We start from the raw sequence: 14,690 nt of genomic DNA on the forward strand, positions 1-14,690 counted from the left end.
GAACACCAACAAAAAACGACTCCTAACATCACTCTGGGCGCTGAAAGCGCACTTTTCCCTAAGGTGTGGGCGGCAAGTAGGCGGACCCCCTAGAAGCTCCGCCCACCCACGCGAGGCCCCGCCCGCCCGCTCGAAGCCCCGCCCACCCGGCGGTCACACCGTCTTGCGCGCTCGGCATGACGTCACTCCCACCAGGCACCTCGCCTCGTCACAAGCTGCCAGGCGCCAACCGCCGACCTCTAACCGCTACGGGTCCCGGCTCGCGCAACGACCCCAAGGCGCATGCCCAGGCGCGGCGACCCCATTGGTGGCGGGCGGCGGGAGCGGCGTGGGCGCGTGCGGGCTGCGGCGGTGACGGCGGCCGAGGCCAGGCGAAGGGCCATGCTGAGCCTCGCGGCCAAGCTGGTGGCCTTCTTCTGGAGGACGGCGGACACCCCTAGGGAGGAAGCCGGGCTGCCGGAGCCCGAGCTCGCGGAAGGTGGCTCGCGGGAGGCGGCCGGGAGGCGGGACCCGGGCCCTCGTGTGTCGGCCACGAGGGAGCCGCGCCCATAGGTCTTTGAGTGCAGTGCGGGCCGGGAGGCTTCCGACCCCACAGCACCCCGCCGCTCTGGGCGCCCGTCCTCTGTGAGGTCTCTCCGGTGTCACCAGCCCCTCTTCCCGCCCTCACTTTGTGTGTTTACGTCGAGCAGCTGCCAAGTCGTCTCCACGTCGTTTTCCTCCCTGTCCGCAGCGTCATTGGCGGTTGTGTGTCTAGAAAGCCCCGAAAAACGCGGCCCCGCAGACTTGGCCTGTCCTTTCAGAACGCGCTGCCCCAACGCACGCCTTTTCCTTGCCTGGTTTTCGAGCCCATCTTCCTAAAGCCAGGGATGCGCCTGGATTCCCTCCCCGTTCCCTTCTCCTGAGGTGTTTGTGTGTGTGTGTGTGTGTGTGTGTGTGTGTGTGTGTGTGTGAGACGGACTTTCGCTCTTGTCACCAGGCTGGAGTGCAGTGGCGCGATCTCGGCTCACCGCAACCTCCGCCTTCTGGGTTCAAGTGATTCTCCTGCCTCAGTCTCCCGAGTGGCTGGGATTATAGGCACCTGCCACCACGCCCAGCTAATTTTTGTATTTTTAGTAGAGAGGAGGTTTCGCCATGTTGGTCAGGCTGGTCTCGAACTCCTGATCTCAGGTGACCCACCCACCTTGGCCTCCCAAAGTGCTGGGATTACAGGCGTGAGCCACCACGCCCGACCTCTCCCCGAGGTTCTTCTGATGGCTTCTCCCGATGTTTCCTTATGCGGGAATGGAATCCACAGTAGTGGGTCCCTAGTTGCCTTCTGTGAGAAAAGACAGGAACGGGCTTCAGGAGGGGAGCTTCCTGTTGCAGGCAGCGTGTTCAGGGCCTCTGGATCCACGAGGGCCAATGCCCAGGGGACCGGCTGTGTTAGTGGAGCACTTGCTCCGTGGATCTCTTCGGTAGAACACGCGCTCAGCGGTAGCTGGAGCTCCAGCTCTTGGCGGCACTAAGATCCCATGCCTGTACCGTAACCGTCGCCCGAGGTTCCTCCCGTGGCTGGGAAGCTGCAGGAAGGGCGCGTTCAGGACTCAGGACCGTGGCTGCAGCAGTGGCCAGATGGCTAAGGGCGTGCGCTGCTCCTGGGCCAGACTTGCCTGCCCAGCCCCGAACCTTTTCCAGCACCATGTTTGTTGAGATTCTCCAGTCTTCTGAGGCTGCTGCTGATGGTGGTGAAAGAAGATAATCGATAGTACTAATAAAACCGTGCATGCTAATGACTCCCAGATGCTGATATAAGTGGCCATTTACATAGCACTTGTGTCAGCCACGCAGAGGTCCATACATGCACGTGTGTTCTGCCACTTAACCCTTCAGCAGCTCCCTTGGGTAGTGACGATTAGTCTCCATCTTACAGATGGCAACAGGCCCAAAGTAGTTAAGGACCTAGTCCGGGGTTACACCAATGGCGGTAGAAGAGCTAGGAGTCAACCCCACGCAGTCCGCTGTGGAGTCAGGGCTGTCACCTCCACAGCCACTACCTGTGCCCTTCAGAGGAAACTGGGCTGTATGCCTCCAAACCCCACGTTCCAGACACAGCACTCTCTGATGGGATTCTCTCTGTCTCAAGTCAGACTGTTCGGCGTCAGTCCCTCATGGAGGCTTTTACACTCTGCCTTTCTCTGGTGGGGTTCACTGTAGCATGCACTTGCTTTTATGGCCAAGATAACTTCTTTGTTTACCTATTTCAGGTGACACTAAGCTGAAAACTGTACGGGGTGTTGTGACAAGGTACTGCAGCGATTATGGCATGATTGATGATTTGATCTACTTCTCCAGTGATGCTGTGACTAGCAGAGTGCTTCTGAATGTTGGACAGGAAGTGATTGCAGTTGTGGAAGAAAATAAAGTGTCCAATGGACTGAAAGCAATCAGGGTAAGGTTTGAGTTCATTTGGGAACAGTTTTTCTTCACCACGGGACTTTGTGTTGTTTTCCTTGTGTTTAATCTATCAGACATGACCCGGCCAAGGGAGAAAGAGTGGAATGTACCTTCAAGGGGATGCTTTTGCTTTTTATGATTTATGTTTTAAAAAATAAAAGACTGGGTACAGTGGCTCACGCCTGTAATCCCAGCACTTTGGAAGGCTGAGACAAGCAGATCACTTGAGCTCAGGAGTTAGAGACCAGCCTGGGCACCATGGTGAAACCTCGTGTCTACAAAAAAAAAACCCACAAAAGTTAGCCTGGTGTCGTGGCACATACCTGTAGTCCCAGCTACATGGGAGGCTGAGGCAGGAGGATCACTTGAGCCCAGAAGGTCGAGGCTGCAGTGAATTATGATCGCATGACCACGCTCCAGCCTGAGTGACAGAACAAGACCCTGTCTCAATAAATAAATAAATAAGCAGCAGTCATTGTAAATCATTCAAACAACATAGACATGTATACTTTAGAAACTAAAGTTTGACTATGAATGTATGCTGTGGAGAACATAGCAATTATATATCTATTATTTTCTTGCTTTTTAAACAATTTAATGGTTATCACCAAAGTAACATCAATAATATACAAATTTATACTCTTAGGAGCAGAATGAGAGACTGCACTTAATTTGCACTTAAGCCTTAAGTATGGTAACTTTTCATGTTTTTTTTTTTTTTCTGAGACGGAGTCTCTGTCGCCCAGGCTGGAGTGCAGTGGCGCAATCTCAGTGCACTGCAAGCTCCGCCTCCTGGGTTCACGCCATTCTCCTGCCTCAGCCTCCTGAGTAGCTGGGACTACAGGTGCCCACCACCACACCCAGTTAATTTTTTTGTATTTTTAGTAGAGACGGGGTTTTCACCGTGTTAGCCAGGATGGTCTCGATCTCTTGACCTCATGATCTGCCCGCCTCAGCCTCCCAAAGTGCTAGGATTACAGGCGTGAGCCACCGCGCCCGGCCTCATGTTTTTTCTGTGAATTATTTTTGTGTCCTTTGTCCACATTTTTGTTGAGTTCAACTTTTTCTCTTGTTAAAGCTTATATATTAGGGAAATTAGAGCTTTTTAAGGAAAATTATTATATGAAAGTATTAGGAATATTTTCCCCAGGATCATCTTTGACTGTGTTTTATAGTTTCATTTTTTGTAGTTAAGTGTGCCTCTTTTCCATGTAGCTTTTGGATGCTGTAAGAAGCTTTAGGGAGACTTATTCCACTTCTTATTCCTAATGTTCAAATTTTACTCTGAAAATTGTTTATTGACAATTAGAATTTTTTTTGTAATTTTTGAGACAGAGCTTTGCAGTCACCCAGGCTGGAGTATAGTAGTGCAATTATAGTTCACTGCAGCCTGGAACTCCTTAGCTCAAGCGATTCTTCCACCTCAGCCTCCTGAGTAACTGGGACCACAGGTGCACACCATCACAGCTGACTAATTTAAAAAAAAATTTTTTTTTTTTTTTTTGAGACGGAGCCTCGCTCTGTCGCCCGGGCTGGAGTGCAGTGGCGTGATCTTGGCTCACTGCAAGCTCCGTCTTCTGGGTTCACGCCATTCTCCTGCCTCAGCCTCTGGAGTAGCTGGGACTACAGGCGCCTGCCACCACGCCCAGCTAATTTTTTGTATTTTTAGTAGAGATGGGGTTTCACTGTGTTAGCCAGGATGGTCTCGATCTCCTGACCTCGTGATCCGCCACCTCAGCCTCCCAAAGTGCTGGGATTACAGGCATGAGCCACCATGCCCAGCGATTTTTAAATGTAATTTGGAATCTGGCAAACTTATTGAGCTATTAACTACTTTTTAAAAATACTTGAGATGTACTTTATTATACTATTATAGTTAGTACCATCTAATGCTTAGTATCATCTTTCTCAAATTAAAAAAAAATGCATACCCAATAAAATAATTCAAAGTCGAGAATTCCATCATTCAATATGGTAGCCACCACTCATGTGCAGCAGCTTAGATTTATTAAAACTAAATGCAACTTACAGCCAGGCACGGTGGCATAAACCTGGAGTCCCAGCACTCGGGAGGCTGAGGCGGGAGTTCGAGACCAGCCTGGGCACATAGAGACCCTGTCTCTTAAAAATAAATAAATAAAAGTATTTCCTCAGTTTCCTTGGCCACATTTCAAGTGCTAACTGAAGCCTAGTGACTACCAAATTGGGCAGCACACATAGAGAACATTTCTGTCAGCTCTGGCTTAGAGACTGTGAATACAAAGTAGAAGAGCCTCCCTCCATGTTCCCCACCTGCACTTTCATGCTGTAGACCTGATGCTCTTCTGGGTTTCTGTTTTTGCCTTATCTGGTAGATAGTTGAGTCACTTGAACAGTATGCTTGTATCTTTTATTAATTCACCAATGTTAGTATTTATGGACTTCCATCATCAGAGATGTACAACTGGCTCATTCACACTACCCCCTTTTCCTCTCCCAATTATTTAATTATAATTTTCCTCCAAAGATTTCCTTTTCAACTTGAAATTATACCATAGTCCTCATGTTTTTGTGTGTATTTAAAGGAGTCCTCTGGGTTCAGAATCTTTCAAAGGGGATCTGGAACCCGGAACCTGTGGAGATGATGTTTACCTCGTTCTCTGAGCTGTAGTCGTGTAGCTCACACGCGGCCTTCCAAAGCAGGTTCTCATACCAAATTCCCATTGATTTTAAGATACACCATTAATTTGATAATGAAAATTTAAAATGGAAATGCAGGTTGTGAGACTCATTCTGATCTCAGAAATGTGACAATGTGGAAAAACTGGCCCCTGGGTGTCCGGCAAATCCCAGCCCTCTGGGTGGTCAGCTGCCCTTCACTTGTTCCATCTTGTAAGGAATGCAGGACCTTTTTTGTTATGGTGAAGAGTGTTCTTCTCTACTCACAATCTTGCTTTTATAAATTAGTAATGGATTTTTCGAGTACTTTTCAGTATCTTCCAAATGATCCCATAGTTTTTGTCCCTTTTGCTATTAATATGGTGGAAAATACAAACAGTTTCTGTGTTGTGAGCCGTTCTCACTTGACGAGAATGATCCCCATTTGGTATAAACCTGAATGTATTTCTGGATTTATTTTTTATTTATGTATTTTTCTTGTGGTAAAATATGCATAATGTACCATTTTAACCATGTTGAAAAATGTACAGTTCAGTGGCATTAAGCACATTCACATTGTTGTGCAGCCATCACCACAATCTGTCTTCAGAACTTTTTCAGCATCCCAGTAGACACTCTGTACCCATTAAACAGTTATTCAGTGTTCTACTTTATGTCTCTATGAATTTGCCTATTCTAAATACCTCATATAAGTGGAATCATGTGTCTGGCTATTTGACTTCTGTTTTCAAGATTTGCCCATGTAGCATGTATCAAAAGTTAATTCCTTTTTTATGACTCAATATTCCATTGTGTGAATAAATCACATTTTGTTTCTCCATTCATCTGTTGATGGACAGACACTTGGGTTGTTTCTACTTTTTGTGAATTGTGCTGCCATGAACAAGTGTCTGTCTGAGTCCCTATTTGGTTCTTTTGGGGCTATGCCTAGGAAGAGAATTGCTGGGCCATATGGTAAGTCTAGGTTTAACTTTGTGAGGAACCAGATGTTTTCCACAGCAGCTGCACCGTTTTATGTTCCCACCAACAGTGCATGAGGCTTCCACTTTCTCTGTATCCTTGCCAACACTTGCTATTTTCTTTTTCTTTTTTTTTTCTTTTGACAATAGCTATTCCTCGTAGTTGTGAGGTAGTATCTCACTGTGGTTTTGATTTGCGTTTCCCTAATGATTTGTGAAGGCATCTTTTCGTATGCTTATTGGCCATCTATATGTCTACTTTGGAGAAATGTCTACTCAAATCCTTTGCCCGTTTTGAAATTAGGTTGTTTTCTTGTTGTAGGAATTCTTTATATATTCTGGACATTAATCTCTCATCACATACATGATTTGCAAATACTTTCTCTCATTTTATCAGTTGTCTTCACTTTCTTCATAGTATCCTTTGATGCACAGATGTTTTAAATTTTGATGGAAGTCTATTTTGTCTCTTTTATTGCCTGTACTTCTTGATGTCACACTCAAGATATCATTGACTAATCCAAGATTATGAAGATTTTTTTCTACCCAGAGTTTTATAGTTTTTGCTTTTAAATTAAAGTCTTTGATTCATTAAAAAAATTTTTTTGAGACAGGATCTCAATTTGTTGCCCAGGCTGGAGTGCAGCAGCACAGTCACAGATCACTGCAGCCTCAACCTCCCAGGCTGAAGTGATCCTTCCACCTTAGCCACCTGAGCAGCTGGGACTACAGGTGTGTGCCACCTCACCCAATTTTTGTATTTTTTGTAGAGATGGGGCCTCCCTATGTTGCCCAGGCTGGTCTCGAATTCCTGGGCTCAAGTGAGCCGGCCACCCCACGCCTTCCCAAACGCTGAGATTATAGGGGTGAGCCACCACGCCTGGCCTCTTTAATCCATTTTGAGTTAATTTTTGTGTTTGGTGCAAAACGAGGGTCTAACTTTATTATTTTGCCCTTGGTTATTTTCCCAGCACTATTTTTTTTGAGACTGCACAATTGCAGTTTATTGAATGGCCCTTGTCAAAAATCAGTTGAGTGCACATGCAAGGGTTTATTTCTGGGCTCTCTTTGCTATTCCATTGGTTTATATTTCTGTCCTTACACTGGTGCCACACTAGTTTGATGACTGTAACTTTGTAGGAAGTTTTGAAATCAGGAGGTATGAAACCTTCAATTTTGTTACTCCTTTTCAAGACCATTTTGCCTATTCATGGTCCCTTGAGATTCCATTAGAATTTTAGATGGGTTTTTCTATTTATATAAAAATAGACCCATAGGACTTTGATAGGGATTGCGTTGAATTTGTTGGGTTTTTTTGTTGTTCGTTTGAGACAGAGTCTTGCTCTGTCACCCAGGATGGAGTGCAATGATGTGATCTTGACTCATTGCAACCTCTGCCTCCCGGGTTCAAGCAATTCTCATGCCTCAGCCTCCCAAGTAGCTGGGACTGCAGGTGCTGGCCACTACACCCAGCTAATTTTTTTTGTATTTTTAGTAGAGATGGTGTTTCACCATGTTGAGCAGGCTGGTCTTGAACTCCTGACCTCAGGTAATCCGCCTGCCTCAACCTCCCAAAGTGCTGGAATTACAGGTGTGAGCCACCACACCCAACCTAAATTTGTGTAATAGATCACTTTGGGTAGTATTGTCATCTTAATAATTAAGTCTAAGATTGTCATCTTAATAATTAGGTATTAAGATTAACATCTTAATAATCACTTACAATCACTTTGGGTAGTATTGTCATCTTAGTAATTAAGTCTTAAGATTGTCATTTTAATAATACTAGGTTTTCCAGTTCATGAACATGGTTGTCTTGCCGTTTATTGAGGTATTTAATTCATTCATTAGTGTCATTTTACATGTCCTCCATCTCCTTAGTTAGGTTACTAAGTGTTCTTAGGAATTAACCTATTAACCTAACAATGCTGTTATAAATGGAATTGTTTTCCCTTTCTTTGGATCGTTTTTCTTTATTTCCTTTTTGGATTTTTCATTGCAAATGTATGGAAATCTGATTTTTGTATGTTGACTTTGTGTCCTGTGCTGGATTCATTTATTAGCTCTAACCATTTTTTGTTTTATTTATGTATGTGGAATTTTTAGAGTTTTCCACAGATGAGATCCTACCATCTGTGAATAAAGATAATTGAAATTTGAAAGTCTTGAAGTGAGCATGGGCATCCTTGCCTGGTTCCTGATCTTAGGGGAAAGCTCTCGGCCTTTCACCATTGAGTGTGGTGTTTGTTGTGAGTTTTTTTGTTTATGGCCTTTCTCGTGTTGAAGAGATTTCCTGCGATTCCTAGTTTATTGAGTGTTTGCATCATAAAAAGTGTTGATTTTGTCAAATGCTTTTTGTGCATCAGTTGAGATCATCGTGATTTTTTTCCCTCATCTTATCAATGTAATATGTTGACTGATTTTCATATGTTGAAACACTTTTGCATTCTGGGATAAACCCCACTTAGTCATGGGATATAATCCTTTTAATATGCCGCTGCATTCGGTTTGATAATATTTCATTGAGGATTTTTGCATCAGTGTTCATAAGGGATTGCTGTAGACTCAATGTTGGTGTCCCCCAAAATACGTATGTTGAAATCCTGACCCCAGTGCAATCTTATTAGGAGGCTTTGGTGGGTGACTAGGTCACAAGGGCAGAGCCCTTATGAAACATAACCCAGAGAACCCCTTTGCCCTTTCTGCCATGTGAGGACACAGCAGGAAGACACCGACGGTGAACCAGGAAGAAGGCCCTCACCAGACCCAGAATCTGCCAGGGCCTTGATCTTGGACTTGCAGCCCTAATGGTCTCAGACGGGCGTGCCAGCCTGTAGTTTGCTTTTCTTGTCGTTCTTGTATTATGGTTTAAAGAGCAGTGTGTTTGTTTTACAGGTAGAAGCCATCTCTGATAAGTGGGAAGACGACAGCAGAAACCATGGGAGTCCCTCAGACTGCAGCCCCCGAGTGTTGATTGGCTGTGTGACTTCCCTGGTGGAGGGCGCAGGCTGTATCAATCAGACCACCTACTTCTCTCTGGAGAGTGTGTGCGAAGGTATGCTCAGGGGTCTATGTCCACATTGAAAATTAGGTTTTGTCTTTTAAAGAATTGTTATGGGCCAGGTACAGTGGCTCATGTCTATAATCCCAGCACTTTGTCAGTCTGAGACGGGAGGATCGCTTGAGCCCAGGAGTTGGAGGCTGCAGTGAGCTATGATCCAGCCACTGCACTCCAGCCTGGGTGACAGAACACAACCCTGTCTCTAGATTTGTGATGGCTACACACATCATTGAAGGGATCAGGTTTGGGCATGCTTTGTTTGTTGAGAGGGTTTAGGGATTAGAGTAGCTTCTCCAGGTGCTGGCTTCACACAGAGGCTCTTGGATATTGAGTGGACTTTGGGAGAGGGCACCAGGTCACTGTTTTGTTTTTTTTGTTTTTGTTTTTGTTTTTCGAGACGGAGTCTCACTCTGTTGCGCAGGCTGGAGTGCAGTGGTGCAGCAGTGCAGCTCACTGCAACCTCTGCCTCCTGGGTTCGATTGATTCTCCTGCCTCAGCCTCCCGAGTAGCTGGGATTACAGGTGTGCACCACCATGCCCAGCTAATTTTTTGTATTTTTAGTAAAGATGGGGTTTCACCAGGTTGGCCGGGCTGGTCTCGAACTCTTGACCTTAGGTGATCCACCTGCCTCGGCCTCCCAAAGTGCTGGGATTACAGGCATGAGCCACCGCACCCAGCCAGGTCACTGTTTAAACTTGTGCTTTTATGTGTTTTGTGTTCATTTGTTAAATGCAGTCAGTAATTTCTGGGTAGTTGTTGCTTCCCTATAATTATAGTGTTATGATCTAAGTTAGTGTTACAGGCATGCTGAGGTACTATTTAAAGTACTTCAGATGTTTTAAAATAGGGCTTGGGGATAACATTGTACCTTTCCTAAAGTATATATCCTTTTTCTTTCTTTCTTTTTTTTTTTTTTTTTTTCTGAGATGGAGTCTCACCCTGTCGCCCAGGCTGGAGTGCAGTGGCACGATCTCGGCGTACTGCAACCTCCGCCTCCTGGGTTCAAGCGATTCTCCTGCCTCAGCCTCCTGAGACTACAGGTGCCCACCACCACAGCAGGCTAACTTTTTGTATCTTTAGTAGAGACAGGGTTTCACCGTGTTGGCCAGTCTGGTCTCGAACTCGAACTCCTGACCTCGTGATCCGCCCGCCTCGGCCTCCCAAAGTGCCGGGATTACAGGCGTGAGCCACCGCTCCCGGCTGTATATATCCATTTTTTATTGCATTTGTTTTTGGCTGATCAAAGGATTTGTTTTTATACCTAAAGAAAGAATGTGTGGATGCCATAGACTGAGCTGAACTCAGCAGCGGTTTACTCTACTCCTGCTGCCTATGGTGGTGAAGACGGAGCTGGACTCCATATTCAGGTCTGTTTCTTCTTCCCCAGGAGAAACAGACCTGTGCATACATTGTGGTAGGGCAGGAATTGGAAAAGCTGCCCAGGGGGGTGGCTTCTGAGCTGAAGTCCATTTGCACAGCCCACAGCACTGCCTGTTGGAAGATGAATAGAAGTTTTCTGCTTTAAGCTGCGGGATGGGAGGTCTGGGGGGTGGCTCTGCCCATCAGGAAGCTGCTGTCTCACTCTTTTTCACCTTGGTTTTTATGCGTGTGTGTGTTTTTGTTTTTGTTTTGAGACGGAATCTTCCTCCATCTCCCAGGCTGGAGTGCAGTAGCACGATCTTGGCTTCAAGCTCCGCCTTCCAGGTTCATGTCATTCTCCTGCCTCAGCCTCCTGAATAGCTGGGACTACAGGTGCCCGCCACCACACCTGGCTAATTTTTTGTATTTTTAGTAGAGATGGGGTTTCAATGTGTTAGCCAGGATGGTCTCGATCTCCTGACCTTGTGATCCGCCCGCCTCGGCCTCCCAAAGTGCTGGGATTACAGGCATGAGCCACTGCACCTGGCCTTTTGTGGGTTTGGTTTTTTTTTTTTTTTCTTTGTTTGAGACAGAGTTTCGCTCTTGTTGCCCAGGCTCGAGTGCAGTGGCCTGATTTCGGCTCACTGTAACCTCCACCACCTGGATTCAAGCAATTCTCTTGCCTCAGCTTTCCGAGTAGCTGGGACTACAGCTGTGCGCCACCACACCTGGCTAATTTTTGTATTTTTAGTAGACAGGGGGTTTCGCCATGTTGGTCAGGCTGGTCTCGAACTCTTGATCTCAGGTGATTCACCCACCTTGGCCTCCCAGAGTGCTGGGGTTATAGGCATGAGCCACCGTGTCCAGCCTTGACCTTGGTTGTTAACCCTGGGATCCCCAAGATAAAACTGATAGGTGTCTACTGGGATTTTAGAATCCCTGTGCTGCCAGAGAAACGCTCAGTTCTGGGGAAAGGCGCCTATAATCACGGAGGCCCTCAACCCTGCTAACAGGAAGCCCCCTCAGGGGTGTCGCCAGGAAATGGCTCAAGAGGAAGAAAACCAGAAATGTTTGGTGTTGCGCATGTTGATGGGGCAGAGGAGAGAAGGTGTCCCCTGAGGAATAAAGATGGGCAGGGATCTGGAGCCCAGGCCAAGGGATTTCCCAATATAAAAGACCTCAAGTGAGGCAAAGTCAGGTCCTTTTGAGGCTGAGAGAGTCACACTCAGACGTGTCAGAATTGCTGTGAACACAATCACAAAACCTAAGGACCACAGCAAAAGAACTTTTTTGAAAGAGAAAATGCAATGTGCAAAAAGGCTGATACAGAGTATCTAATGAGATCAGCAAACCCGTCAAGCATCGTCTCCTTCAAAGCTCCTCACCACAGGATGGTGGTACCACGTAGCTGAAAGCAGACATAGCTGTACCTGAGCAAAAGGTGCGGCTGTGTCCTCATAAAACTTTATTTATAACTTCTGACCTAAAGGTGGCAAAAGGAAGAATTATGCTACATTTTTCATTTGCTTGTGGGAGAGTCAGAAGATGCTCTTTCCTTCTTGACGTTAATTCAACAAATTATTAGAGTGCTTGTTCTGCTAGAGACTGCTTCAAAGAATTCGCATTTTGAGAGAGAGAACAGACAGTAAGCAAGTGAACAAAGAAAATAATTAGCATCGGGCCTGGCGCGGTGGCTCACACCTGTCATCCCAGCACTTTGGGAGGCTGAGGCAGGCGGATCACCTGAGGTTGGGAGTTCGAGACCAGCCTGACCAACATGGAGAAACCCCGTCTCTACTAAAAATACAGAATTAGCTGGGCGTGGTGGTGCATGCCTGTAATCCCAGCTACTCTGGAGGCTAAGGCAGGAGAATCGCTTGAACCTGGGAGGCGGAGGTTGCAATGAGCCAAGATCGCGCCATTGCACTGCAGCCTGGGCGGCAGAGCGAAACTCGTTCTCAAAAAAAAAGAAAAAGTAATTAACGTCTTCTGCTCTGCAGCAACCGTCCAGGGTCGTGTCAGAGGACTAGGGTGGGTGGTTTGGAGTTCCTTCCTGCGTATAGCCTTGAGGCCAGGGCAGAGCTGAGCGGGCCACAGGTGTGATGGGAGGAGGGTCCAGGTAATGCCAGCCGGCCTGGGTCAGGTTCTGTCCTAAACACAACCCTCTGAGGTTACCTAGGTGAGGTCTGACACACGAGGGCAGCAGAGGGGAACGCGTGGTTGTAGCGTGGGAGGGAGCAAATGTGGACAGCGTGCTGGGGCATGTGACTGGAGGAAGAAACCCTGCTTGTGCATGTTTGAACAGCACTGTCCCCCAGCCCTGGCCTGCTCCTGAGGTTTGTAGACAACACATGTGAGATGGGAATTCTTAACATCAGTGGTGGGGCTCAGGTTGTTTTATACACGAATGTCTGGTAAACCCTCTGCCATTTGGATGAAGGCAGCTAAAATTGAATTGGACATTTAGCTGAAGCACAGTTTCTCATCCTCAGCGCTCTAACATCTAGGCTGAAGCACCCTCTGTGGTGGGGCTTGTCTTGGGCACTGGAGGCTGTTTAGCTGCGTCCTGCTCTGGCCATGTTATGACAACCTAGAGCATGTCCAGATGCCATCAAATGGCCCCCAGGTAGGATCCACTGGCCTGAAGGCAGGGTCTGAGCTGCGAGCATGTGCTGGCTCCGTCCCTCTTCCCTCTTCATTCCCGGTAAGCACTGAGTAGTCCACGGTGAGACTGAGGTTTCGCAGGTTGTTATTGTAGTCCGTGTGGCCGCAGCACCCAGCTGGGTCCCACATCAGGCGATTTCATTATTTTCAAGTTACACCAGTTCGTGCCTCCACTTAGAGCAGCAGTCCCCAAACTTTTTGGCACCAGGGACCAGTTTTGTGAAAGATAATTTTTTCCACAGACCAGGGAGGGAGGATAGTTTTGGGATGATTTCAGTGCATTACATTTATTGTGCACTTTTATTTCTATTATTATTAAGTTGTAATTTATAAGGAAGTAATTATACAACTCACCATAACATGGAATCAGTGGGAGCCCTGAGCTTGTTTTCCTAGAACTAGATGGTCCCATCTGGGGGTGATGGGAGACAGTGATAGATCATCAGGCATTAGATTCTCATAAGGAGCGCGCAACCTAGATCCCTCGCATGCACGGTTCACAATAGGGTTCCAGCTCCTATGAGAATCTACTACCCCTGCTGATCTGACAGGAGGTGGTGCTCAGGCTGTAATGTGAGCACTGGGGAGCGGCTGCAAATATAGATGAAACTTTGCTTGTTATCCCCAACTCACTTCCTGCTATGCAGCTTGGTTTCTAACAGGCCACAGACTGGTGCCTTCTGTCTACTCTCCCCCAGCCTGCCCTGTGTGGACTGTCCAGCCTTGTTCTTGGTGCTTGTGGAAAGCACTAGCAGAAATTGGCGCAGGGTCAGGGGAGTGAGTTTGGGGGGGCACTCCCTGCCTGGTGCCCTTTGGAGGCGTGTGTGCTTCCCATGAGGCCACGGCCCCTCACGGCCGGAGCTACAGCCAGGATGACCATGTGGTTTCGCCTCCAAACTGGTACATGTTTGAGAAGGAAAGGGGATGTCAGAATTAAAATTAGATCATTTTTGAAATATCTATGTATTGGTTAACAGAGAGATTTTATTATATTAGTGGACTTTTAAAGTAGTATTTTTCAGAAACTAAAAAAAGGTGGGTATATTAAAAAAATGTCATATTGGTTATCTGGACATTATATTCTTGGTACATATTAACATACTTTAATATCTTAGCATCTAAGATGTATTTTTCTGAAAAATGTATATTTTTTCAATATGATCTTACTCTTATTATTTCATATAATTGCCTGGCGTCGTCTTCAAAGTTGCATTTTATGGTTGATGAATTTGAAATTGAAATTGTAAACACCTTTGATTGAGGCTTTTTTTTTTTTAAGACAGAGTCTCCCTTTGTCATCCAGGCTGGAATGCAGTGAGTGGCTCAGTCATAGCTCACTGCAGCCTCAAACTCGTGGGCTCAAGCAGTCCTCCCACCTCAGCCTCCCTAGTAGCTGGGACTACACACATGCACCTCCATGCCCAGCTAATTTTTGTGTTTCTTGTAGAGACAGGGTTTCACTGCGTTGCCCAGGCTGTTCTTGAGCCATAGTGTTTTTAATTGAGGAAATGTTAGTAAACTCAAAGCAAAATCTGTAAAATGTAAGATGTTGACAA

General features: G+C 46.5%; 2 protein-coding genes across 10 annotated transcripts in view; one reads left to right on the forward strand and one right to left on the reverse strand.

The window, feature by feature from the left end:
- Nucleotides 1-595, reverse strand: part of MLC1 (modulator of VRAC current 1) — a 31,346-nt gene extending 30,751 nt beyond the window's left edge. The window contains exon 1 of the mRNA XM_054469828.2: nt 147-595. The gene's annotated coding sequence lies outside the window, so the exon portion shown is untranslated. The remainder of the gene's footprint in view (nt 1-146) is intronic.
- MOV10L1 (Mov10 like RNA helicase 1) overlaps nt 295-14,690 on the forward strand; it is a 71,120-nt gene continuing 56,724 nt past the window's right edge. For 5 of the 9 annotated variants that reach the window (XM_063663308.1, XM_063663310.1, XM_063663309.1 and 2 more), the window contains exons 1-3: nt 310-478; nt 2,244-2,428; nt 8,946-9,105. In XM_063663308.1, the coding sequence (XP_063519378.1) occupies nt 382-478; nt 2,244-2,428; nt 8,946-9,105 (442 nt within the window). In that variant the 5' untranslated portion in view covers nt 310-381. Of the gene's footprint in view, nt 479-2,243; nt 2,429-8,945; nt 9,106-14,690 lie in introns of all 9 variants that reach the window. The other 4 variants (XM_054469823.2, XM_054469824.2, XM_054469825.2 and 1 more) reach the window with 1 other exon arrangement.

The sequence above is a fragment of the Pongo pygmaeus genome, chromosome 23, assembly GCF_028885625.2.
Source record: "Pongo pygmaeus isolate AG05252 chromosome 23, NHGRI_mPonPyg2-v2.0_pri, whole genome shotgun sequence".
Lineage (NCBI taxonomy): Eukaryota > Metazoa > Chordata > Mammalia > Primates > Hominidae > Pongo > Pongo pygmaeus.